The 27,473-nt window shown below is 35.7% G+C and overlaps 2 protein-coding genes across 2 annotated transcripts; one reads left to right on the top strand and one right to left on the bottom strand.

Annotated features, from left to right (window-relative positions):
• rab44 (RAB44, member RAS oncogene family) lies at positions 1–14,781 on the top strand. The gene is made up of 10 exons (XM_053497807.1): positions 1–148; positions 1,088–12,685; positions 12,800–12,867; positions 13,045–13,202; positions 13,313–13,435; positions 13,537–13,618; positions 13,749–13,863; positions 14,036–14,134; positions 14,299–14,375; positions 14,465–14,781. The coding sequence occupies exons 2-10, from the start codon at positions 1,106–1,108 to the stop codon at positions 14,553–14,555; spliced, it is 12,393 nt and encodes a 4,130-aa protein (XP_053353782.1). The 5' UTR covers positions 1–148; positions 1,088–1,105; the 3' UTR covers positions 14,556–14,781.
• Positions 14,782–15,045: 264 nt separating this feature from the next.
• On the bottom strand, positions 15,046–23,458 carry entpd8 (ectonucleoside triphosphate diphosphohydrolase 8). The gene is made up of 9 exons (XM_053497808.1): positions 23,329–23,458; positions 23,064–23,181; positions 22,776–22,926; positions 17,589–17,748; positions 17,245–17,475; positions 16,275–16,538; positions 15,705–15,815; positions 15,457–15,591; positions 15,046–15,240 (listed from the first exon to the last, which is right to left on the bottom strand). The coding sequence occupies exons 1-9, from the start codon at positions 23,452–23,454 to the stop codon at positions 15,046–15,048; spliced, it is 1,491 nt and encodes a 496-aa protein (XP_053353783.1). The 5' UTR covers positions 23,455–23,458.
• Between the last annotated feature and the right edge of the window lie 4,015 nt (positions 23,459–27,473).

The following is a 27,473-nucleotide window of genomic DNA, read 5'->3' as shown; positions in this document are numbered from 1 at the left end:
CCATGGTAGCAGCAAGGAGGAAGCTATGCGTTGGGCAATAATTAGTAGATGCAACACCACAAGAGCCTTTAACAACTACAACTACTTTGCACATAGGACATGTAGAAGTGAACTATTTCCTGATAAACATCTACTGAAGACATTTGGGGTAAGAAGCAGCATGATTTCTTTAAATAAACAAACAAACAAAAAAATATATATATATATTTTACTGATTGAGCAGTATAGCACATTTATGTGATTGATTTGTGTAGCTATAAAAATTAACTTATGTTGCATTTTATATATAACACAAAATCGAACATACTAAATGGTTTATACCATGACATTTTAATAAAAACAGAAATTGTGCTTGAAATTACAGTGCCACATTTCTAAACTTTCTTTAATTTGTACATTTATGTTTATGTAGTCAATGTCAGAAAATTCCTTTTTTCCAAGATCTGCTTTGATTTAAGCTTTTATATAGCATAAAAAAATCTTCTTAAGCAGTTATTTGTGTATGTCAAATTGTTTTACATGTGCCAAGCATATTGCTTTAATTACTTTTGTCGAGACAGGATCTTAGATCATCATACTACTTCCTACGCACAACCAAAATGTGGATGTAATGTCATACAACTAAAATATAAGTGGTAATTTTCCTGTATTTGACAATGCCAATTTCACATTTATGTAATATGGAAAATCAGTATTCCAAGTCAATATGGAAACTCATTATCGATAAATATGATTAATATTAACAGCAAACCCAATAAAATACACAATAAGTAATGTACATAGCATAATTAAGCATTTTCTTAAACATTACTACATTACTTCAGCCACAGATATTTCACTTTATCAGAACACAAATCTAGCAAAACAAATGCTTCAGATTAAGTATGAACCTCTGCCTTAGAGGCCCGCCATGCCACTCAACACCAACCCCCACACACATCTTACATTTCTAGTGCACTGTATGCATTAGAAGAATGAGTCATAAACTTAACCTTTAATGCTTATGGGTTTCCATTTTGAGCCTATTCTTACAAGGCATCATTGAATGCACCTCTGAGTAGGCACACTTATTTTTATATGATTACAGGGCAAAGTGTGAAGAATCATGTCAAGCAGAAAGTCTAAAAAGAACCAGAAACTTGGCTCCTCTCGGCGTTACAAAAACCGTAACAAAGATATTGATGAAAACGAATATGATGATGGATTCCAAGAACCTGGAAATGAAAAGCATGACAGTGAAGATAGTCAATTTAGTACAGTTTCTAAAAACCAAGAATCTAATGAGCCCGCACAGTTTGATTCCGATCAGCCAGTTATAGCCTCCACCAGCAAAACTCCTTCAGAACTTTCTCCTCACCCGCAGTCATATGAGTCCAAAAATCTAACAGGACAAGCTGAAGTAACAAGTAAAAAAAGAAAAATGGGATCAACTCGCAAGAGCAACAGAGAGCTCAAATTTGGAGGAAATTATGAGGATGAACCAGAGCTTGGAGGACACCTATGCGTAGAAGTTATCAAAGAGCAAGGTGAGACTGTAGAAGTATCCATAAAAGAGGACAGTGGCAAAGAAGACCAAACAAGTCTATCTGACTGTGCACCCAGTCAGTGCGCAGAACATGAAAGCTCCATCCTACAGGGGGAGGATTTGGCCTGTGGCACAACCATGCATAAAGAAGATGATCACAATAATGATGAACACCAACATTTAGAAACAGCCATACAAAGCAAACCTATGGACAGCTCTTCTTCTGAACTTAACCAATCCAAGGAGGATGAATTCGGTCAAGATTTAATACGTACTTCACTTGATTTAAGTATTTTCACACAAACAGAATGTAATTTGCCACTACAGGAATCCGATGAATTTTTAAAAATATGTCATCAAATGGACACTTTCACCACAGACCACAAAAGCAGCATAGATACAACCACACCTTTTGATGAAAACAGAGAAGAGGGACAGGATGTTCAAATGTCTCTAAATAACCTAATACACAATGATAAGCCTTCTATGGTGGAGCAAAATGTGCTCAAAACAAAAGATGATCAGTCCAGTTTAAATTATAGAAGAGAAGATTTTACAATAGACAGCTGTAGTGCTGAAGAAAAACATGAAGTAACTGAAGTTCAATCGGTTGCTTTAATAGATGAACATAAGCATGGGACTCAAGATGACAAAGTGGCTACAGATATATGGCCAAATGTTATTACCAAAGCAAGCACAGAGGATGAGAACAAAGATGAAGACCATCTCAGGAAGAATGATGACTCTTTGAATATAACTAAGGAGAGCAGTTACAAGTCTAAAAGTAGAGAACTCAGAGAAGACACTGACGAATATAATAAGGTAAGTGTTTTAAAGGATAGAATTGACAATGATTCAAATAAAGGGGCTACAACCAATCTAAACCAAGCACCGGAGCCAGATAGTAACATTAGCTCCCCCCTAAAAATAGAAGATCAAGAAGTAGAAACATTGTCAGACCAATTCCTTTCAAATGAATTCAAAATCCAGGCTGAGACTGAAATTAAATATTATAAAGGAGAGCAGCATAATGTTTCTGAGGACAACACGAAAATTAAGAAATATAAGCAGACAGGGATAGAAAAAGAGGTGGAGAATGAGGATGTGCAATCTACAACTTCCAGTCAGTTATTTTCTAAAGTAAGTTCAACAAACATGTCAGATTTTATCACAGAATCAGAACTTATTTCTGCTGAAAGACTGAATGTGGAAACAGAAACCAGCTTCCAGACACACAACCTTGACCATAATAATTCAGGGGAATGTCCAATTGAATTAGAATTGAAAAATAGAGTGTGTTCTGATCAGATGTTTGACAATGAAATCAAAGGTGAATCTCTATTGTTAAACATAGAAACTGAGGTTATTAAAGAAAATAATAATGACATAAATGAAGAAATAAACACTGATGCCACAGAAAGTCTTACTAAGGAGGACTTTATAAGAGTGGACGATGAAAAGACTGGCATTTCCACATTTATGAATGAACATGAAATGATATCAGTCATCACAAATAGACAAGATTATGCTTTTACAGATCAGGCACCCATGGAAGTCAAAGTGTATGGACTTGAAAGTCCTGATAAAGGAAGTGCCATAGTTGTTCCTGATCAGAAGGAAAATATGTCTGAAGAATGTCTTGTAAATCCAATGAACAAAGAATCAGATGCAGAGCCATTGGAAAACACATTTTCAACTCTTACCGTAAACGAAGCAGGAATGAGTCAGAATGATGCAGTGGCTGAAAATGTGAAATTAAGCCACTTTAAGAGAAAAGAGATTGATTCTACTCTAAGCAGTCTTAGTGGACTAATCTCGGACAGTTTTAAAGCAATTGATGAAACCATCCCCGTTCTAAGCTTAGAAGAAATTACATTTATCTCAGAGGATGCAACACTCAGTTTCCCTTCTGAAACATGTCATCATCAGTCTTCAGTGTCAATGAATATCTTGGAACCTGAAAAAATACACGAAAATATGGTGAACCAAGATGAAAATGTAACTAAAGATGTAGCTAAAAATCAGAACACAAACACTTTACAAGAATATATTAAAACACCTCTGCACATCACAACAGAAGATGTAAACACAGATCAAGAACATAATATACTTGACAGACAGGATGAGGTAACAGTAATGATAAAAAATATTTGCAGAGGGGTGGATACCACATATGTATTATCAGATGTAGCTGAACATCTGGTTGATATCGAGGTCCTTAAAATGCAAAGAGGAACAGATGTGGCTGAAAGTATAGTACAAAATGAAGAAGCAAAATCATTAGATGATCCTCATCAAAAAAGTTATTCAAATTTTAAATTAGGACAATCCAATCCATCGGAGTGTACAGACATTGTACGCTCAATAAATACTGATAACCTCATGGCTGAGCCTTTGGATGCAGCTGAAGATCAGATTAATACTGTTCTCTTAGATGAGGTAAACAGTGTAGAAGGACTGATTAAACTTCTAAAACGAAATGAGCAACCAATAGTCAATGAGGAGAAAGAAGCTGAGTCAACACAATTAAATGAGCAAGAAATGGGACCAATCACAACAAAAATACAGAATGATGATTTCACAGAACATGTGTCATTAGCAGTCAAAATGCAAGGCAATGTGAGTCCTAATGATGATGAAGTCAATGCTTATACTATACATGGCCCAGTGGAGCTCATTCCTCAAACACACACCATGTCAGATATGCAAATGAACACAGAAAATATTCAAATAATTGGATCTGATCAGAACCAAAACCAATCTGAAAAACATCTAGAGAATTTTACAAAGAGAGATCCAGATCTAGATCCATGTCAAAGCACTAGTGCTCAACAGTATCTGCTTTGTAAAGTATCCTCTATAAATACAGATCTGGGTTCATCTACTATCGAAAAACCATCCCCTGCAACAGAGCATCCTGATTTCAAAGGAGTTGATAAAAATGGTATAGAAAATCAAGGAAATACAGATGTCGAAATAAGTATGCAAAAAAAACGGAGGAAAGTCGGATCAACACGAAGACTCCAAGGAAGACATCAACAAACAAAAGAATGCGAAGAACTGGAACATACAGAAAAAATTGTACATCAAATCATAACTCAAGCTGCTACTTCAATCCTGCTCACTGACCCACAGAATACTATTACTGAGATTTCACCCACGTATGACATCCATGACTCACCTATGACAATGGAACCAAAAGAAACAATTAAATCAAAAGTTCAAAGTGAGACTAAAGTGATCGATACACCACCTGCCATATTAAGAAACACTGTGGTCTTAAATGATGTAAGCAGCATAGAAGGATTGACGGATATTAAAGAGGAAAATAAAACAACAGGAGTCAATGAAGAGAAGGATGCTGCATCAGCAATTTTAAATATGCAAGAAATAGCACCAATCATCACAAAATTACAGGACAATGCTTTCATAGAACATGTGTCCCTACCAGTGCATGGCAATGAGAGTCCTGATGATGAACATGCCAGTGAAGTCAATATTTATACTACATGTGGCCCAGTGGAGCTCATTAGTCAAACACACACCATGTCAGATAGGCAAATGAACACAGAAAATATTCACATAGTTGGATCTGATCAGAACCATAACATATCTTCAGGACATCTAGAAAATCTAACAAACAGAGAATCAGAACCAGAGCCATGTGACCAGACAAACACATTTCAAGCAATAAAAGAAAAAGAAAACACACAGGACCAAAACATAGAGCAAAAACATACCAACACTCGGGTTACTGAGGAAGAAAATAATGATAGTGCTGGTCTTTCAGAAAATGTTATTAAAGAGGACTTTACGTCAATAAGTGCACAACAAAATGTGTTTTGTGAAATATCCTGTCTAACTACTGGTCTGAGATCAATCGAACGTCCATCATCTGCAGGAGAAAATCCTGATTTCAAGGAAGACAATGTCAATACTACAGAGAATGTGGAAAATGAAAATGTAGAAAACAATATAAAAACTCAAAATAAGAAAAAGAAGAATTTTGGGTCAGAACGAAAACCCCATGAAAGGCAACAACCAAAAACTGAAGGAGAGGACGGAGAATGGAAAGATCCAGAAAATCCTGATTTCAAGGAAGACAATGTCAATACCACAGAGGATGTGGGAAATACATATGCAGAAATACATATGCAAACTCAAACTAAGAAAAAGAAGAAATTTGGATCAACACGGAGACCCCATGGAAGGCAAGAACCACGTGCTGAAGGAGAGGTCGAAGAATTCAAAGATTCAGAAAACACAGAAGAAATTGAACATCATATCATAACTCAAGGTGCTACTTCAAACCTGCACACTGAATCACAGAATATCAGTGAGGTGTCATGTGACATCCCCGACTCAACTTTGCCAATAGAACAAAAAGAAACGATCGAAACAAAATCTGAAATTGGGACTGGAGTGATCAATACACCACCTGCCATATTATTACCAGGAGCTGAGCTGATAAACACTGTGGTCTTAAATGAGGGAAGCAGTGTGAGTGGTGTCAGTATGAAAGAGGAAGCTGAGTCAACACTTTTAAATGAGCAAGAAATGCTACCAATCATCACAACAATACAGGATCATGCTTTCACAGAACATGTGTCCCTACCAGTCAAACTGCATGGCAATGAAAAGGCTGATGATGAATATGCCAGGGAGGTTAGGACTTCTTCAACATCTGGTCCAGTTAAACTCATTCCTCAAACCCATTCCATGTCACACATTCAAATAAACACAGAAAATAGTCATGCATTTGTATCAGATCAGAACCAAAACATATCTGAAGAACATCTAGAGAATTTAACAAACAGAGAATCAGAACCAGAGCTATGTGACCAGAAAAACAAATTTGAAGAAATACAAGAAAAAGAAAACATATGGGAGCAAAATATGGACCAAAAAGATGCCAAAATTAGGGTTATTGAGGAAAAGAATAATGATGCAAAGGAAAAAATAAATACTTGTCTTACAGAAAATGTTTTCACAGAGGACAATACACCAGTAAGTGCAAAACAAAATGTGCTTTCTGAAGTATCTTCTCTAACTACTGATCTGGGTTTAACAACTATTGAACATCCATCATCTACAGAAGAAAATCTTGATTTCAATGGAGACAAAGCCAATACTACAGAAAATGTGGACAATGAAAATGTAGAAATACATATGCAAACTCAATCTCAGAAAAAGAAGAAATTTGGATCAACACGGAGACCTCATGGAAGGCAACAACCACATGCTGAAGGAGAGGACGGAGAATGGAAAGATCCTGAAAACACAGAAACTGAACATCAAGTCAGAACTCAAGCTGCTACCTCAAACCTGCTCACTGAATCACATAATACTATTAGTGAGGTGTCACTTGACATCCATGACTCAAATTTGACAATGGAACCAAAAGAAAAAACAATTAAATCAGAAGTTGAAATCGATACTGGAAAGACTGATACACAACCTGCTATATTATCACCTAAAGCTAATCAGATAAACACTGTGGTCTTAGATGATGTAAGCAGTATAAAAGGATTGACTGATGTTAATGAGCAAAATGAAAAACCTGGAGACAATGAAGATGAGCATGCCGAGTCAGCACTTTTAAATGAGCAAGAAATTACACCAATGATTACAGAATTACATGATGATGCGTTTGCAGCAGTGAAAGAGCATGTCAGTGAGAGCCATGATGATGAACATGTCAGTGAAGTCAATGCTTATACTACATGTGGTCCAGTGGAGCTCATTCCTCAAACACATTCCATGTCAGACCTGCAAATGAACACAGAAAATATTCATGTAATTGTATCTGATCAGACCCTAAACATATCTGAAGAACATCTAGAGAATCCAACAAACAGAGAAACAGAACCAGAGCAATATGAAAGCACAAGCCCATTTGTTCAGACGCAGGAACCAAAATCATCACAGGTTGGTGTGATAAAAGAGAATGTGGAATTTAGCAGTTCTGAGAAGAAACGGAAGATGGGTTCAACACGTAGGAGTCTCAGAGGGCCAGGAATTGATCAGAAAAACAAATTTCAAGAACTAAAAGAAATAGAAAACCTACAGGAGCAAAACATGAAGCAAAAAGATACTAACACTGGTGTTACTCAGGGAGACAATATTGATACAATGGGAAAAATAAATGCTGATTTTACAGAAAATGTTATCAAAGAGGACATTACACCAGTGAGTGCACAACAAAATGCACTTTCTGAAGTATCCTCTCTAACCACTGATTTGGGTTTTACTGCTATCGAACATGCATCATCTGCAGGAGAAAATCCTGATCTCAAAGAAGACAATGTCAATACTACAGAGAATGTAGAGAATAAAAATGCAGAAATACATACCCAAACGCAAACTAAGAAAAAGAAGAAATTTGGATCAACACGGAGACCCCATGGAAGACAACAACCAGAAACTGAAGGAGAGGACGGAGAATGGAAAGATCCAGAAAACACAGAAACTGAACATCAAGTCATAACTCAAGCTGTTTCTTCAAACATGCTCACTGATCCACATAATACTACTAGTGAGGTGTCACTTGACAACCATGACTCAACTTTGACAATGGAACCAAAAGAAACAATTAAATCAGAAGTTGAAATTGGGACTTTAGTGATCGATACATCACCTGCTATATTATCACCTAAAGCTAATCAGATAAACACTGTGGTCTTAGATGATGTAAGCAGTGTAAATGGATTGACTGATGTTAATGAGCAAAATGAAAAACCTGGAGACAATGAAGATGAGCATGCCGAGTCAGCACTTTTAAATGAGCAAGAAATCACACCAATGATTACAGAATTACATGATGATGCATTTGCAGCAGTGAAAGAGCATGTCAGTGAGAGTCATGATGATGAACATGTCAGTGAAGTCAATGCTTATACTACATGTGGTCCAGTGGAGCTCATTCCTCAAACACATTCCATGTTAGACCTGCAAATGAACACAGAAAATATTCATGTAATTGTACCTGATCAGAACCTAAACATATCTGACGAATATCTGGAGAATCCAACAAACAAAGAACCAGAGCAATATGAAAGCACAAGCCCATTTGTTCAAGAGGACAATACACCAGTAAGTGCACAACAAAATGTGCTTTCTGAAGTATCCTCTCTAACCACTGATCTGGGTTATACTACTTTTGAACATCCATCATCTGTAAAAGAAAATCCTGATTACAAGGAAGAAAATGTCAATACTACAGAGAATGTAGAGAATAAAAATGCAGAAATACATACCCAAACGCAAACTAAGAAAAAGAAGAAATTTGGATCAACACGGAGACCCCATGGAAGACAACAACCAGAAACTGAAGGAGAGGACGGAGAATGGAAAGATCCAGAAAACACAGAAACTGAACATCAAGTCATAACTCAAGCTGTTTCTTTAAACATGCTCACTGATCCACATAATACTACTAGTGAGGTGTCACTTGACAACCATGACTCAACTTTGACAATGGAACCAAAAGAAACAATTAAATCAGAAGTTGAAATTGGGACTTTAGTGATCGATACATCACCTGCTATATTATCACCTGAAGCTAATCAGATAAACACTGTGGTCTTAGATGACGTAAGCAGTGTAGAAGGATTGACTGAAATTAAAGAGCAAAATGAAAAACCTGAAGATACAGATGAGCATGCTGAGTCAGCACTTTTAAATGAGCAAGAAATCACACCAATGGTTTTGGAATTACATAATGATTCTTTTGCAGCAGTGAAAGAGCATGTCAGTGAGAGTCATGATGATGAACATGTCAGTGAAGTCAATGCTTATACTACATGTGGTCCAGTGGAGCTCATTCCTCAAACACATTCCATGTCAGACCTGCAAATGAACACAGAAAATATTCATGTAATTGTATCTGATCAGACCCTAAACATATCTGAAGAACATCTAGAGAATCCAACAAACAGAGAAACAGAACCAGAGCAATGTGAAAGCACAAGCCCATTTGTTCAGATACAGGAACCAAAATCATCGCAGGTTGGTGTGATAAAAGAGAATGTGGAATTTAGCAGTTCTGAGAAGAAACGGAAGATGGGTTCAACACGTAGGAGTCTCAGAGGGCCAGGAATTGATCAGAAAAACAAATTTCAAGAACTAAAAGAAATAGAAAACCTACAGGAGCAAAACATGGAGCAAAAAGATACTAACACTGGTGTTACTCAGGGAGACAATAATGATACAAAGGGAAAAACAAATGCTGATTTTACAGAAAATGTTATCAAAGAGGACATTACACCAGTGAGTGCACAACAAAATGCACTTTCTGAAGTATCCTCTCTAACCACTGATTTGGGTTTTACTGCTATCGAACATGCATCATCTGCAGGAGAAAATCCTGATCTCAAAGAAGACAATGTCAATACTACAGAGAATGTAGAGAATAAAAATGCAGAAATACATACCCAAACGCAAACTAAGAAAAAGAAGAAATTTGGATCAACACGGAGACCCCATGGAAGACAACAACCAGAAACTGAAGGAGAGGACGGAGAATGGAAAGATCCAGAAAACACAGAAACTGAACATCAAGTCATAACTCAAGCTGTTTCTTCAAACATGCTCACTGATCCACATAATACTACTAGTGAGGTGTCACTTGACAACCATGACTCAACTTTGACAATGGAACCAAAAGAAACAATTAAATCAGAAGTTGAAATTGGGACTTTAGTGATCGATACATCACCTGCTATATTATCACCTGAAGCTGATCAGATAAACACTGTGGTCTTAGATAATGTAAGCAGTATAAAAGGATTGACTGATGTTAATGAGCAAAATGAAAAACCTGGAGACAATGAAGATGAGCATGCCGAGTCAGCACTTTTAAATGAGCAAGAAATCACACCAATGATTACAGAATTACATGATGATGCGTTTGCAGCAGTGAAAGAGCATGTCAGTGAGAGCCATGATGATGAACATGTCAGTGAAGTCAATGCTTATACTACATGTGGTCCAGTGGAGCTCATTCCTCAAACACATTCCATGTCAGACCTGCAAATGAACACAGAAAATATTCATGTAATTGTATCTGATCAGACCCTAAACATATCTGAAGAACATCTAGAGAATCCAACAAACAGAGAAACAGAACCAGAGCAATATGAAAGCACAAGCCCATTTGTTCAGACGCAGGAACCAAAATCATCACAGGTTGGCCTAATAAAAGAGAATGTGAAATTTAGCAGTTCTGAGAAGAAACGGAAGATGGGTTCAACACGTAGGAGTCTCAGAGGGCCAGGAATTGATCAGAAAGAAAAATTTCAAGAACTAAAAGAAATAGAAAACCTACAGGAGCAAAACATGGAGCAAAAAGATACTAACACTGGTGTTACTCAGGGAGACAATAATGATACAAAGAAAGAAAAAAATGATGGTCTTACACAAAATGTTATCAAAGAGGACATTACACCAGTAACTGCACAACCAGATGCACTTTCCGAAGTATCCTCTCTAACCACCGATTTGGGTTTTACTGCTATCGAACATGCATCATCTGCAGGAGAAAATCCTGATCTCAAGGAAGACAATGTTAATATTACAGACAATGTAGAGAATAAAAATGCAGAAATACATATGCAAAGTCAAACTAAGAAAAAGAAGAAATTTGGATCAACACGGAGACCCCAGAGAAGACAACAACCACATGCTGAAGTAGAGGACGGAGAAGAAAACGCAGAAGAAATTAAACATCATATCATAACTCAAGCTGCTACTTCAAACCTGCTTACTGAATCACAGAATCCTACTAGTGAGGTGTCACTTGACATCCATGGCTCACCTTTAACAGTAGAACAAAATGAAACAATTAAATCAGACGTTGAAATTGGAAATGGAATAATAAATACACCACCTGCTATATTATCACCTGATGCTGATCAGATAAACACTGTGGTCTTAGAGAATCTAACAAACAGAGAATCAGAATCAGAGCAAAATGAAAGCTCAAGCCCATTTGTTCAGATGCAGGAATCAAAATCATCTCATGTTGATGTGGTAAAAGAAAATGTGAAATTTAGCGGCTCTGAGAAGAGAAGGAAGATGGGATCAACTCGGAAGAGTCTCAGAGAGCAAATCCCTGAAAGTGACATGAAAAACAAATTTCAAGAAATAGAAGAAAAAGAAAACATACAGGAACAAAACACGGACCAAAAAGACACCAACACTGAGAATACTAAAGAAGAGAATAATGATAAAAAGGAAGAAACAAATGATGGTCTTACTAAAAATGTTTTCAAAGAGGACATTCCATCAGTAAATGCCCAACAATATGTGCTTTGTGAAGTACCCTCTCTAACTACTGATCTGGGTTCAACTACTATCGAGCATCCGTCATCTGCAACAGAGAATGAAAATAGTATAGACTATGTAAAAAATGAAAAAGCAGAAATCCAGACGCAAATTCAAGCTAAGAAAAAGAAAAAATTTGGATCAACGCGGAGAGCCCAGGGAAGACTCCAGCCACATGAAACGGAAGGAAAATTAAATGACGTGGAAGATACAGAAGAAATGCACAACTCTGATTTAAACTTTTGTGACACAAAGACAAGAAAACAAGAGTATGAACCACCTATTCACAATAAACTAGATCAGTCAGAATGCTCACTTCTTAGTGAGATCGAACTTTACCTAAATAAAAGTTTTGAAAGTACTTTAAATACTACAGGTCTTAATCCCAATATATCAGAATTCTCAGATCCGATGTCTGATGGGTCACTTCAGCTACCATCATCTCAAAGCTCTCAAATTCACATGGAACAGAGCTCCCCATCAAGAAGGAGAAAAATGGGGTCAAGTCGCAAGATGACTAGAAACAGACATGCAGAAAAAGTATGCGATGAGAGCAGAGAGTCTGAACAGGAAAAAGAGAATTTGGACAATAATCCTAAGAGTGAGGAAACCGTCATTGCCGAAGGCATAGAAGAAATGAAACAATCTGTTAAACTCATGCCTGAGGTCCAAGCTCTCTCTCAATTAAATGAACATAGTACACAAGCCACAGAACCGCTTCCAGAAGTTAAACGAAAATTTGGGTCCAGACGCAAAGTGAAGGGAAGCAGTCATCTAGGTGCATTTACAAATGGTGATAATGAGAACAAAACAGAAGTGACTAAGGACAAATTAGGGGTATGCATGTAATATTTCTTAACATTTTTTAAGATTTTTATTTATGAATTTTTATTTTTTCACATTTTCTTATTTCAATATTTCTATATTTAATAATAAATCTGTATTTCACAGGTCTCTGATCCATTTTACATGTCAGAACAAGAGAGTACACACATCTCACACCCAGACTCTGAGCCAAGGTATAGGTGAAAGTTTTTTTAAATTAAACACATTTTTAAATGTCTTAGTTTTATTTAGACTCTTTTTATTCTGCCTGTCATGCACATTAAGGATATTGCTAAATCATCTGAATTTCGCACACTGCATGGACTGCCTGTTTGTTCACATTATGCTTCTTGAATTGTTTTCTTCTCCAGACCAGGGATTGAAGAGGTTAAAGAAGCTGTTGGAAAAGATACAAATGCATCTACCAAAGCTGGCCTGGTTTCTTTACATACCATTAGGAAAACCTCACCAGGAGTTGTAAACACTGGAGGAAGACCAAAAATAGACTTCGACCAATGGAATGAGGAAAGTAAGTGTAAAAAAAATTAAATTGTTGGGAAAAAAGGAGCCAGAGGGGGTCGAGTAGGAGTAGGACCTGTTGTTAAACAGCATGTACAATTGAAAACCCACTTTGTGTAGTTCCAGATTTTGAACAAGCTGTATACAACGTTGTGATGGTAGGAAACAGCAATGTGGGCAAGACATCATTTATAAAACGTTTACAGAATGGACATTTCATCCCAGATTACAGTGCTACTATTGGTGAGTCTGAGAATTTCATTAAAATGTCTTGTAATTTCCTATAAGGGCAAAACTGTAGATTTTAAAATGCATGTTTGTGTGTTCATGCCATTATGTATTAGGAGTTGACACCTTTGTTCAGACTGTTACATTCGGTAGTAGAACAGTCAAACTGTACGTGTGGGACACAGCAGGTCAGGAGAGGTAAGACTACAACTAACAAAGATTCATACAATATAGAATATACAGTATATATATATATATATACTGTGTATATATATATACTGTGTATATATATATATATATAATTTATGTATGGATATGCCATAAACAGATACCACAGCATCACTAAGCAGGTCTTTCATAAGGCCCAGGGGCTCCTGCTTATGTATGATATCACATCATCTCAGAGTTTCCAAGCTGTTCGTGCCTGGATATCCCAGATTCAGGTTGGTTTATCCATTGGTTTATTCATTAGGAAAAAAATTGGAAAAATAAAATAAAAGGGGCTTATTAATAGTCATGTAATTCTTTTTTTTTCACCTTAAATATTATAATGTGCCTTTTCAAATGTGCACTTTTCAAGTTACCCCCCTAATACTTATATATACCCTTTCACAGGAAAACGCTCCCTCTGATGTAATCTTGATGTTACTTGGCAACAAAAATGACCGTACTGATCGAAAAGTCCAGCTAAAGGAAGGAGAGGACCTGTCAAAAGTACAGTAATCTTAATACTGACCTTGTCACTCATCAACGGTGTAGACATTAGATTACTGTTTATATTCCACTATTATCTAATTGTTCAAGGTTACAAAAATATTTCTGAGCTTGGATTAAAGTCATTTTGCAAGATTTTATTTTTTCTTTTTACCCTAACCCAGGAGTATGACATTGACTTTATGGAGTGCAGTGCTGCAACTGGGGAGAATGTGTTAGAATCTCTGAAGACTCTAGCATGGTAAGGCAAAAAAGTCTATTATTATTTTGTTTTATCATTTTATTATAACTTCCTGCTTACTGTTTTTTTCTGTTTCTTATTATCACTAGGTTACTGGTGAAACAGAGAGTAAGAAAAGAAGAGGAACATACAACATTACAGCCGAAGCCACAAAATAAGAAGAAGTCAGGTTGCTGTTAAAAACACCTTCACTGTACACACACACACACACACACACACAGCTTTTCCCCATACACTTTATTTAATATATATGTACAAAATATGTAATAATATAGAGAATAATATGGAATGATCATTGCAATTTTTAAATATTTTTATTATATTCAACCATTATTAATCTATTTTTGGTAAACCATGCACTATTTAATCTTTCCTTACAGTATCTGTTTTGTGCTTTTTCATGAAACGCTTAAAAAAGAAAGAAAAAAGATGCCATTTACTGTTAATTTATATTACTGTTTCTTTTGTATTATCTTCCTGAATTCTGTGTAGGGTTGGATTAAATTTACAGCAGAAAGTCATCTTACAAACCCATTTTGCAATAAATTATGTGTAATATTGTGCACTTTGAGGTATGTCTTCTTTGTGGTGTTCTTGAAAGGGATTAGCCAATATGAATTGGCTATGAAACTAACTTAAGCTAAACTGTTGACATAATTCCACAATCTCTCTATGAGGAGAAACCCCATACACAGAAAATTGTAAGAATAAACAGGCTGAGTAAAAGGACAAAGGCAATGAAGAACACCTCTGCTGCCCACTGACTGGTCTGGACCCCTGTCACCACTAGAGGGCGGTCAGGAGGTATCATATTGGTCAGGTTCAGCATATAGCCCAGAGTCCAGCCTATATCAGTGTCTGCCACCTGTAATGTAAACATCACCAGTATTTACATTCTCTGCGTTTAAGTTCTAAAATTAATTTAAGTTCTTGAATGTTTGTCTTAAATTGAACAGATGTCTGTTAATAATAATAATAATAATGATAATAATAATAATATTGTTCAAATGAATACATTGACTAATACTGTTGTGTTAAAATGGATGCATTAATGCTATAATTTTTTTTTTGTATTGCAAACCTGTTTTTGAAAGGTGATTTTATCCCAGTTCGACTCAAATTTATATCCTTGGAGAAGAATAACCATAATATATTGAGCTGAAACACAATAATCTCTGAGATACTTCTCCTTCACTTGTGGATATTCTTTCAAAAGCTGGGAAAGGAGGAAAATTTTACACATTATAACCTTTCTCAAATGCACAAGGTTACTGATTCCCCAGTGCTTACTGGTAAACCCATAGAACATTAAGAGGTATGATCACTCACTGTATCCCAAGTTTTGTTGCAGTAAGACTCAATGGTTGAATTGACAACAGACAACTGGGCCTTTGGTGCAAGACCAAGGAAATCAAATGTATAGAAATATGCAGAGAAAGCCTGAAATGGAAAAGGCAACTATATTATTTTTACTGGTACTTAAAATGACAAAAATATCTGTATTATCTTGTCTTCAGGCATGCACATATTTCCATTTTACAGTAATCAGTGTAAGGCAGAGGTGTCCAGTCTTCTCCAGAAAGGGCCAGTCTGTGTGTGTGCAGGTTTTTATTCCAACCAAATAGAAGCCAAGAACATTTAATTTAACAGGTGGAATCAGATGTGGCTTCTGCTTGGTTGGAATTAATAAATGCACACACACCAGCGCTTCCTAGAGAAGATTTGACATCTGTGATGAAGGGCAAGGACGTTTAACTATTCTTTTTCTAACCGCATAAACTAAATCACTAAATATGATGGGTTTAATTACATCTTCAATTAAGGGAATCAAGAATCTATGCTGTGTTTGCCAACTAATAGTGTTACAGTATTTGAATAGTAATCATAGAAAACACCCACAAAAAACTCTCCATTGACAGGAGGCTGGTAAACTCCATTAAAGCCGCAGTCTGGGTAGAGCGAACAGTTTGTCACATTTACAATCTTCTCAATGAGTGATATACAGTGTGCAGAGTCACCAGTCCCTGAGAAAGTGACCTTAACCAGTGGGTCATACGGAGTCGGCTTGACCACACAGGGAGAGTCATAAATATCCCCCAGCTTTAATGTCAGGTTGTAGCCTCTGTGGTAGCATGGATGGTCGATAACAGATGAGGGTGTAGTCTAAAAGGAATACACAAAATATCTTAGCTCATTATAATAAGCAAAAACAGTTCATTAACTGTCTATCCAAAACATGCATAATATGGATATTGTGAAAAGAAAAAAGTATAGCTATGCCAGCAATACAAGGTGTAAGTAGATATATTGTACTTTATAAGTTCAGGCTTTTTTGTCACATAATCAATAAATTTCTCCACAGTAAAATTCTTTATCCTTTGCATATCCTGGCTTTTTTTTTGTTAGTACCCTTGGGTCAGAGCACATCGTCAGCTATTATATGGCACCCCTGAAGCAGACAGCATTAAGGGCCGTGCTCAAGCATGCAACAGTGGCAACCTGGCAGAGCTGGGGCTCAAACCACCGACCTTCCAATCAGTTACTCAGAGCCTTAACACTCTGCCCCTACAAAGCCACCACAGCCCCTTGTATAAAGATATCTTAACACCAGCAATACATGAGTGTACTGTACTATTAATATATTTAAATGTCATTAATCATCATATTATCAGAAGTTAAATCACGCCAAGACTTGATTGATGTATTATGCTTTACCATATGTACAGTATTGACTATATGACGACAGAAGCAACTCTTTAGAGGCAATGGCAATAGTAGTAACTAGCTATTTGCTACAGGTAGATACAGCAATCACATTGTAGCATTTCAATCTCAATTTTATTTTAACTTCAGACATCTGAGCACCAACCTTCTGAAGATAAGCCTGGAGTTTCTTCACAGCCTGATCTTTCCCGTAGCACAGGTAACTGTGTGTATATAACTGATACTTGTAGTTATAGAGCTGGAGGTCAAAAGCAGACTGTGGGTCTTTAACTTTATCTTTCGGTATGAAGGAAATCTGTGTGGATGCACCGCCTAAGTCCAGAGCTCCTAAAATATTCCCAGCCTTAGGGTGAATCCATTTACCATCGAATGCATACTGTTTTGATAGAAAATAATTGGGATTATAGATTCATACAAATACCAAAACCCAATCATTAAAGTTAAATTAGAGATGTAAATATTGTAGTTTTCAGAAACAAAAAGACGTACCTTAACAAAGCCCTCCAAAAGATAATTGATGGTGATCCACCCATATGCCCCCTCCTCCATACCCGTGATTATTCTGGCCCCACGAAAATCAAAGGGATAACTCTTCATAGTTTTGGTCACTTCATCCATTATTTGGTCTGACAGAGTTACATTTTGTAAACTGTGCAACATAGAAATAATAATATTAGATATGATTTTTACACTATATGGCCAAAAGAATTTGGACACTGCTTTTTGACCCTTATATGTGGTTTTTGAACATCCTATTCCATACTAGGCCCCTCTTTTCTATTATAATACCCATCCTCTTTCCATTTTTCTCCCTGGAAATTGTGCTATTGCAACCACAAGAACATTAGTGAGGTCATATGAGAAAGCCTGGGTTGCAGTCAGGGTTACAGTTAATCCCAAAGGTGTTAAGTGTAGTTCTCTGCAGGTCACCTGAGTTGTTTTATACCAACCTTGGAAAAATCATGTCTCCATGGACCTTGCTCTCTGCACAGAGAAATTGTTATGCTGGAACAGGTTTAAGCCATGTAGTATAAGTGAAGGGAATTGTACAGCTAAAGCATACAAAGACATTCTATACATTTGTCTGCTTCTAACTTTGATGTTTTGTGTGATGGTCAGGTGTCCATATACATGTAGCTATATAGTGTACATTAGATACATTATAGAACAGAGATTCAGTGCATTTATTTCAGGATATCTGACTTATATTTTAATAAATTTTACAGAAGGCAAATACACAGTTTTAATTTAGAAAGGAACTAATAAAAACTCTTCAACATAAAATAAATAATTAAATAATTAAATAAAAAAATAACCTGGTGGAAAATCCCCTTAAAGAGAACACATATTCCAGCCAATAATCAGCCAATTAACGTTGCTACTTCTCTTATCTGATTAGTCAGGAGATGCTGATTAATATTTTATAACGGCATGGCTTTGATAATAGTAATGCCTAGGTTATGCCATCCACCAGACACCTGTCACATAACAGCCAACATGATTATTTTAAATTACTGCTTATATTATATATAATTAATTTAAAAAATAAATAGTTATTATCAATATGTTCACTGCAAAATGATGATGCCTTTTGAAAAAAGAAAAAAAATCTAATTATTTATTTGTAAGATTATTATATAACAAAGATAATTGAATTAAACAAATTTCTAGGTATTTACTCATTTTACGCTTACAAGATGATATACAATTACAATATATTTATTGTCATTATGCTGCGTACAATTACATTTTTCAAGGCAACACTCTTATAAACGATAAGTTGGGGGAAAGAAAAAAATGTAAAAGCAACACAATGAGAACTGAATAAGAAAATAATTATTGTTAATAAAGGATTCTATAATGTGAGTTACAAATTTACATAAGAATCCTATTCTATTGCCAGGTAATTTAGCTTCTTTCTCAGAAAGTAAATACTTAAAATAAGTATTGTCCTGCCAATAAAATAAATCTATTTCACCTTGAAAAAGGTTGTCTGTATTCAAGAAATTTTAACCTGTCATTACTTTAAAACGTTTACATTTAGGCATTTGGCAGACGCGCTTATCCAGAGCGACTTACATTTTTATCCTATTATACATCTGAGCAGTTGAGGGTTAAGGACCTTGCTCAAGGGCCCAACAGTGGCAATTTGTGGTTGTGGGGTTTAAACCTGGGATCTTCTGAACTGTAGCCCAATGCCTTAACCACTGAGCTACCCCTGACCCCACTAAAACAACTTAGTTCTTGTTATCATGTTATAGCAGCAATAAATAACTATTCCCTTATCTTCTTTTTTAGTTTCCAGATTACTAAGACAAAAAGGCAGTAGGTTATATGTTTTACTTTGTTAAATATTATTACAAAAACAGTAAAATTTATTATAAGTAATAGAAACAGATAGAACCTATCAATCTAGCAACAGTGAATCCACAGCAATAAGGGAACACTAAACATATAAAAACGTAAGTTGTCAAAGAAAAACGTAAACGTACAGCATTTTTGTTTTATTACCTTTAAAAGAAATTATAGTCAGTGGTGGGCAAAGTACACAACGTAGCGAAACCCCGCAATAAAAGATTACTCAAGTAAAAGTAGAAGTCCTTCTTTTACATTTGTACTAAGAAAAAAAAGTAAAAAGTAAAAGTAAACATAGAGATACCCAGCAATAAAAGATTACTCAAGTAAAAGTAGAAGTCCTCTATTTACATTTGTACAAATTTACCTAAGTATTAAAAAGTACTGAGCTAATATTAGCTAACTTAGTCATAAATTATAGTAACAGACCCTTTCTTTCTCTCTCTCTCTCTCTCTCATTGTTGATCTTTTCCTTTTCCATGTAAACGCTGTTAAATATTTATCTTTGTAACAGATTGATGGATATCTCTCCTTAGCAAACGTTCTTTACATTTAGACATTATATAAATGTTTCCAGAAATTATTACATATTTCTCAACCTACACTATAAACTGAATTATGCACTGTAGGCAGAATAGGCTCTGAGCATATAACTAAAACTAATCACCCCTAACTTTAAAACCATTAACATTAAAACCACCTAGGTTTTAGGTCCCCCTTGTGTCGCCCAAGGCAGCTCTGGCCCTTCAGGGTGTGGCTCCACAGGGCTTCTGGGAATGTGCTGCGGTGTTTGGCACCAGGAAGTTAGCAGCAGATCTTTTGGGCGCTGTGGGTTTTTGGGTATGGCCTCAATGGATCGGAGTTGCTTGTCCGATGCATTTCATGAATGTTTGATCAGAATGTTATTTAAGGAATTAGAGGTCGGTCGGTCAACCACCTTAAACTCAAGTGGCAGGCTGTGATGCCCTGGGTCTTCTCATATCTTTATGCCTCTACCTTTTGGTGGTTTGTGCTACAATGGCTTTTCTGTGGAATCGGGCAGAGCAGGCCAGCCTTTGGTCCCTGTGGGCGTAGATGGGCCTTAGTTGCCCGTGATTCCATCGTCAGCTTACTGTTATATTATTTATAATGATGTTATTTATGTTATTTAATTCACCTGTCAGTGGGGTTATTGTTGTGGCTGATCAATGTATTTCTAAAATACACTCAAAGCCCATCCTTCAGTAAATATGTAACAAGCCTGACCGGATTCTATTTATATAGCTTTAAGACATTAATGTTTGTTTTTTAGCATACCTGCATTTACTACCAAGTGGCAAAAAAAAAAGTTGATTGTCATGTGTTTGAGCTGATTATAACTTCTAACCCTGAATTGACATTACGCTATACGATGTGTTTTTCAATACTACAGTAATGGTATAGTCAGAATATAGCAAGTCGATATAATGGTATAATATTAACAGTGAAGTTTTTTGTCATTTACATATAGTGTCATCCATATGTAAGTTAATTCTAAATGATTAGATTGTTTTTTATATATTTATAAAACCATAACTAGGACTTATAGGGCCATCCTTCATTTTTAAAATATGTACAAATTAAGATCATATGAAAATGTTAACATTGTAATATGTTAATATACACTTCCTGGCCAAAAACATCACCATTTCAGGAAGGCAAAATTTTTAATGGAGGATCTAGGTAGGTAGGGAACCACTGTTTATGGTGCTACTGTATAACCCAGCAACAACATTCACTCTGTTGAAGAAAACTATTCCAAGATGTAACTTGCATTAACAACAAAATATTTATGGTTTATGTCTATGTTTTATTGTATGCCAGTTTAAAAACTATCAAATACCAATGCTACCAAAATTTTAAACTCAAGAAATGTGGCTTTCCTCTAAAGATTTGTGCAAATGAATATCCTCATCAAGGCAAATAAACATGATTATAACCATGCACAAGTGAGAGAAAGTAAAATATAAGTAAACTTTGTAGAACAATTGAAATTTCGTGATATATGAGACACTAGTAAATTACAAACTAATCTAATAAATTAGAATAGAATAGAAAAAATATCAAGTTCACTTATATACATTTCTATTACTAGCCACTAAAAGTCACATACATATGTTTAAATCTGTTTTGCTTAAATTGCATAAATCATTTTCAAATACTAAATGTGTTTTGCTAGCATTTGCCAGTGTTTGCATGTACTACATGTTAAGCTTACCTAGTCTCCACTTGGTTTGTATAATATTTGAAAAGTATTTTGTAGTTATAAATGAGTCATTCTACGTAAAGTTAGGGTACATTTCACGTAAATAAAAAGAACAAAAACAATGTTTTTTTTTCTCAATAAAACAAATAGTGGTTCAAAATAGCTAATTCCTTCAATGTAGCAAATTTGTTAGTTTTTCTTTTCTTTTCAAGGTAAAGGAAGGTTTCACTACTTCGTTTGTCAACTGTGGCACTAACAGAACTCCATCCTGCAACGCAAAAATGATTTGATAAAACTTTATAATTCCAAAGGGATGATAAGTAGGCTGATAACCGTAATGATGTAGGAATAATGACTGATTATTTACACTACTGTAGCATTCAGTAGTTCACAGTTTCCTTATTTTGACCCATAATTTCAGCAGTAGGACTTGTCTGGCTGACTTCTCATTTTCTTTGACAGTTTAACATCATATTTGTACAAATAATTGATTTAAAATCATAAAGAATCTGTACACCATATGAATGTAGCACAGTTGACAGTCAATTTATATATTCAATGACAATGAGCATTGATAGTAGAATGACATCATTTAATGCTGAAGCCTTATCATTGGGACAGATCCGTTTAACTTTTGAGGACATTAATAAATTGATATATTTAAAAAAATTTTTAATGAAAATGTTTTTTTTTATATATTTAGACTTTTTATTTAAAAAAATTGTTGTTGTTAAGTCTAATGTTTTAATATACATTGTGGAAGTGAAGAAAAAAAGTTAATTTGGCAAAATTATGACAATTTTCAAGCTAAGTGAAGCATAAGATGTACCCTGTTTGTGTGATATTATAGCACACTTTCCCTTAATAGGTAAAGTATGATATTTTAAAAGAGGATATTTATACTGAATATACTTATCATCAATGGACATAAAATGTACCCTAAATTATTAATTTCATTAATTTCATTTAAAAACTCAAACAAATATTGTTAATAAATAAAGATTTTTGTGTAAACAATGGCAACATTGCTTTAATTCTTTCGAACTGCTATAATTCTTTCATTTATACCAAAAGATTAATAAGCAGGGGACTCGCACCTGAGAAGCCTCATGCCTGCCGTGGCTCCCAGGTACATAGGAGTTGTCTTTTGCTGACTTGCAGGGATTGTCGCCGTTGCGATATCTAAGCATTCTTTCAAGCTTTGTCCAGCGTCAGGGGGATTTGAAACATAACTGGATATACCCCCACCTAAAAAAAAGGAATTGTGTACATTGTGTGTGTATTATTTTGGGGGTATTAACGGCCACAGATAGGAAAAGGCGGCACCTTTAAAGTACTGTAACACAAACAAAAATAAATAGCCTCCTTTTTAGTTCAATTTCTACCTTTTACATCACAGGTCAGAGTCTGAGAGACGATTCCTGTGTTGTTTTCTTTGTTGCCTGGCCATTGATACATAAAAAGGGCTGTGTGTGAGGAACCTGCATCGAACACCATCCCATACTGAGGAAATCAGAGAAACATACCTAGTTTAATAATGTACTTTTCCAAATATTAAGAAACTCCAATAACAATTAAATCCTACATAGAATGGTGTTTCAAAAATTCATATTTTAATGCATACAACTTCTGTCAGTACAAAACATAAACCTGTGTTGAGTACGGCAGTTCTGCTGTTTGACGATTGACAATGGTGAGGATTAGAGCGATGATGGTCATGCATGTTACGGCTACTACTGCAATACCTAGTAGCACAGGTTTTAACTGTAGCTTCATATCTCTGTACAAACACATACACACACACGCAAGCATCCTGTCAACGCTGGGGCAAAATAAAGAAAACTACACTAATAAAAAGCATGCACTATTTGTTAGACATGATCAAATTCTATGACTTTTAAAGTATTCAGTAAGTCTGTGGCTATATACACAAACTTGGACTCCACTATGAGCCAACTATGAGTTAACTATTAATCCTAAGTACAAGGGATCTATGCTAGTAAAATAAGGATCGGAATGTTGCATGGCATGATAGTGACAGACCACAGAGAAAATAATTGTTTGCTTACCTTGTATATTCTTATAGCCTTCCTTGTGTGATACGTCGAAACAATTTCACAGTAGGCAAATGGTACAGTAGTTGCAATTGTGTTATATACTGTCACACCTTCACTTTACAATCATCTTTTGACAAACACTTCCTCTTTTCCCGACTGCTCCCAACTAATCTGATACACACATGGACACACATGCACACACCCTGCTGGCTGCATCAAGCTAGGAATATTGTCCTTCCTACAGTATCTTCTGTAATGTATTCACTTGCATGAATTATAACATTTGTGAAGGAGAATAGTTCTATGCTAAATAATCTTAAAAATATATATATATTTGAAGTTTGTTTTTTATTCTTCTTATTATATTAACCCACACATCTTCTTAAAAAGATTTAAGGAATATCTAATTATTTTACATATACAGTCACAAATCAGAGATTTTGTTTTGTTCTTATGCTGAATGAGGCATGTGGGCCTTATTTCTATAGTGGTAATGTTTGGGAAAAAAGTCATACAATACTCTCACACTGTATTTCCTTTTAATCAACTCACCTTTGGATCCCAATTAACATACCACAAAAGGTTTCCTCTTACTCAAGTACCTTCAACACAAAGAAAACTTTAATCTCCTCCTGTCATGCTCAATTATAAATTATCACTGAAAAATGATATTAGTGCAAAACTGATCATGCATCAGATTGAATTTCCCACATGAACACACTAATCAGCCTTCTAAACAGGTAATCGTGCTTTTCACAGAACACACATAGAAATACATAGACATTCTTGGAAGCTTTATTTTAGGCGTAATCCTAGCACATACAATACGAAGAAATACAACTCTTAGAAAGGTTTGTTGAAATCAGATTAAATCCTATTTACCAAACAACACATAGAACATTACATGACCTGTACACATAATGATTAGGCAACAAAGACTCTGTGTACCTAAACCCAAGTGTTCCTCTCAGTTCAAGTGTGAGTTTGATCTTCTCTTTGAGCCTTGGTTTTGGATTAATTTATGATGCGTTGACCTTGAACACGAAGAATACTTAATAACAAAAATATATTTTAGAGCAACTTAGGAATTACTAAAGAGAGAAAATTTGCTATAAAAAGACACTTTATTGAAGTTTTTTTTTTTTTTAAGGACTTCAGGATTGTAGCTGTTTTAACACTGGTGGCATGGTGGATTAGTGCTTAGCACCGTTGGTTTGCACCTGCAGAGTCCAGGTTTCATTCTCACCTCCGGTCTGTGTGCACAGAGTTTGCATGTTCTCCCTGTTCATGGTTGGTTTCCTCTGGGTACTCCGGTTTCCTCCCACAGACCAAAGACATGCAGATTAGGTTAAATAGGTTGTCAATTCTAGAATACAGTTTAAGATTCTGGTGCTGACTTTCAGGGCTTTCTGAGGCTAAACATTACCAAACTTCTGTAGGCCAAGTCTAGTAGTACACAGAGATCTCTGGATCTAGATCTTCTGGTTATCCCATGCGCCAGGTCACTTAAAAAAAATCACTTATTGACTGCCTAAGAAAACAAGCACTAATAAAAAAAAAACTTATATAATAATCTAGTGTATATCACACTGAAATGTTTGAGACAATTGCAAACAATGGCCAAGAAGCCTAGGTTATAAAGGTTCTGTGAACTTCTTATAATAACCTGTTTTCCCTAAGTCATTATCTAGCCAAATTTGGCAAAAATGATCCAAAATTTAATTCCTAATTTAATGTTTTATTACATCATATAATCACCATAGGACTTTGGGTTAAACGCCTGGAGATGTGTGTGCAAGAATAAACCAGGGTGGAAAAAAGAGGATTATTCTATGGAATAGAACTACTTATTTTAGTGCTCTCTCCTATAAATGGAAAAACAAATGAGTGACTAATAGTCCCGCAAAGTCCCAGAACAAGAAAGAGTTAGAAAGAAAGAGAAGTGTACATTGAGTTATTTTATGCCAATAACCCTATAATGAGACAAAATGTAATAAGTAAGCGAGTGGCGCTCCATCTAGGGTGTCTGAGGATGACTAGGATGAGACAGCTCCTGAAAATGATAAAAAATATCATGGTAATATTAACCATGATAAAACAAATAAAAATCAATTAAAAAAAAACAATTAATTACAGCAGGGATAGAGAAAAGAGATAAAGTCAGTCTGTCAAACAATTGTTTAATAACAATTAAAAATTCTTTTAGTCACCACTTGGATGAATGGGTATGGCGATGGGTGGGACACAACTGCATCACCAGGCACAATGCATACACATCAAAGGGGGCATACCCAAGCTCAGAAATGAACCATGGACCCCGGAGCTGTGAGGTGGCAACTTACGGTATAGGATGACGTACAATGACGTACCATCTCCATCTTTATCTCCGGACAAAGTTCTGCACATAAAGTACAATTTAAGCAATGCCTATTCTCCACCCATGTGCACAATTTGTGATTCTCAGGTACAGCTCTGACTTATTGTGGAACAATGGTGGTGATGTGATATCAACAGTTGTCTACTGATTAATTATACTTTCCTATATGGCAACCCCGAGGTCAAACCTAACCCATGGAAATTTCCATGACTAACAAAGACTATTGCTCTCAGGGGTGATAGTGAGACACCATCTTGAGACTCTGGCAACTGATTGATGAGCTTACAGTGGAAACAGCTTTAGTATTGAACAATGCCTGAATTGGTTACCAAAATCTAAAACAAAAAACTGATGGTTCTGATATAGTTTTTAAATAATGATATTAACTTTAGTTTATATTACGTTTAGTCACATGTTACCTTTTACAGTAGTATAAAGTTTGCAGTACATGCAACTTATCACTGATCTGTATTATTATACATGTTAACTGGGTAACTTTCGACCCTTTCAGTTTTTAATGTATACAAGGATGTTTAAAGACACTTAAGTACAAACTCATAATAGATTTTTCATGCATTTTTGGCTGATTAATACCATATTCCAGCAAAACTATGCCATGTTTAGGCTAGGTTATGATGAGTAAATTTCACACTGTAACAGCGCTTGTCACTGTCATGCAGGCCACCTAAAAGACAACCTTAATAGTTTCCCCACTCCTGTCAAGGCAAGCCTAAAAAGGACACGGAAGAAAACTGTGAGGAAGAGCAAAGAGAGAGGCTGCAACTGTCCAGACTAGCACAACTCAGCTTTCACCACCTGAGAAAAGCCAGAAAAGCACAAATGAGCAGAAATGCCAGCTCTGTGCCCAGCAGAGATATTAAATCCAATAGTGCCCACCTCCCTCTTCTGTCAGCATGTGCCCATCCTCCTGGCTATGTCGACACAGAGGCCCAGACCTTGGTAGTTTTCAAAAATATTGAAATGCAATACACTCTTCAGAAATGCATGCATTCCAACAAGGGTGCTGGCTACTGTAATCCTTTATTTAATCATCCATTCACTGTCTTCTGGTGGTCAATGCATATTTCTACCATTTTCCACATTTATTTCACATTAACATTGTGTGGCAAATAAGTAGCCTAGAAATTAGTAAAAGAAAACTAAGCTTCAAGCTTTTCAATAATAGAAAGTGTTTTCTGTAGTGCAACACTAGTTTTGTATTGATAATGTGCAAAAAACCTGAATCAATCTCTCTGTTGCTCACTCACTTAATTGCTGAGTAGTTGCATGTGTGTACTTTGCACCTAGACATTTAAGGTACAGTATATGATAAAGGTGGTACCTGTGCTGACTATGCAATA

Source organism: Clarias gariepinus, chromosome 6 (genome assembly GCF_024256425.1).
Source record: "Clarias gariepinus isolate MV-2021 ecotype Netherlands chromosome 6, CGAR_prim_01v2, whole genome shotgun sequence".
Lineage (NCBI taxonomy): Eukaryota > Metazoa > Chordata > Actinopteri > Siluriformes > Clariidae > Clarias > Clarias gariepinus.
This window is presented reverse-complemented; position numbering and strand designations above follow the sequence as displayed.

Bases quoted from the DNA above. Each gene is read 5' to 3' on its own strand.
- rab44 (XM_053497807.1), top strand. From the start codon at position 1,106: ATGTCAAGCAGAAAGTCTAAAAAGAACCAGAAACTTGGCTCCTCTCGG. The intron at 12,686-12,799 runs GTATGCATGTAA...TGTATTTCACAG, and splicing joins TGACTAAGGACAAATTAGGG to GTCTCTGATCCATTTTACAT. The intron at 13,203-13,312 runs GTAAGTGTAAAA...CACTTTGTGTAG, and splicing joins CGACCAATGGAATGAGGAAA to TTCCAGATTTTGAACAAGCT.
- entpd8 (XM_053497808.1), bottom strand. From the start codon at position 23,454: ATGAAGCTACAGTTAAAACCTGTGCTACTAGGTATTGCAGTAGTAGCC. The intron at 17,749-22,775 runs GTGCGAGTCCCC...TATGTTGCACAG, and splicing joins GCAGGCATGAGGCTTCTCAG to TTTACAAAATGTAACTCTGT. The intron at 15,241-15,456 runs GTTTGCAATACA...TTTACATTACAG, and splicing joins AAATCACCTTTCAAAAACAG to GTGGCAGACACTGATATAGG.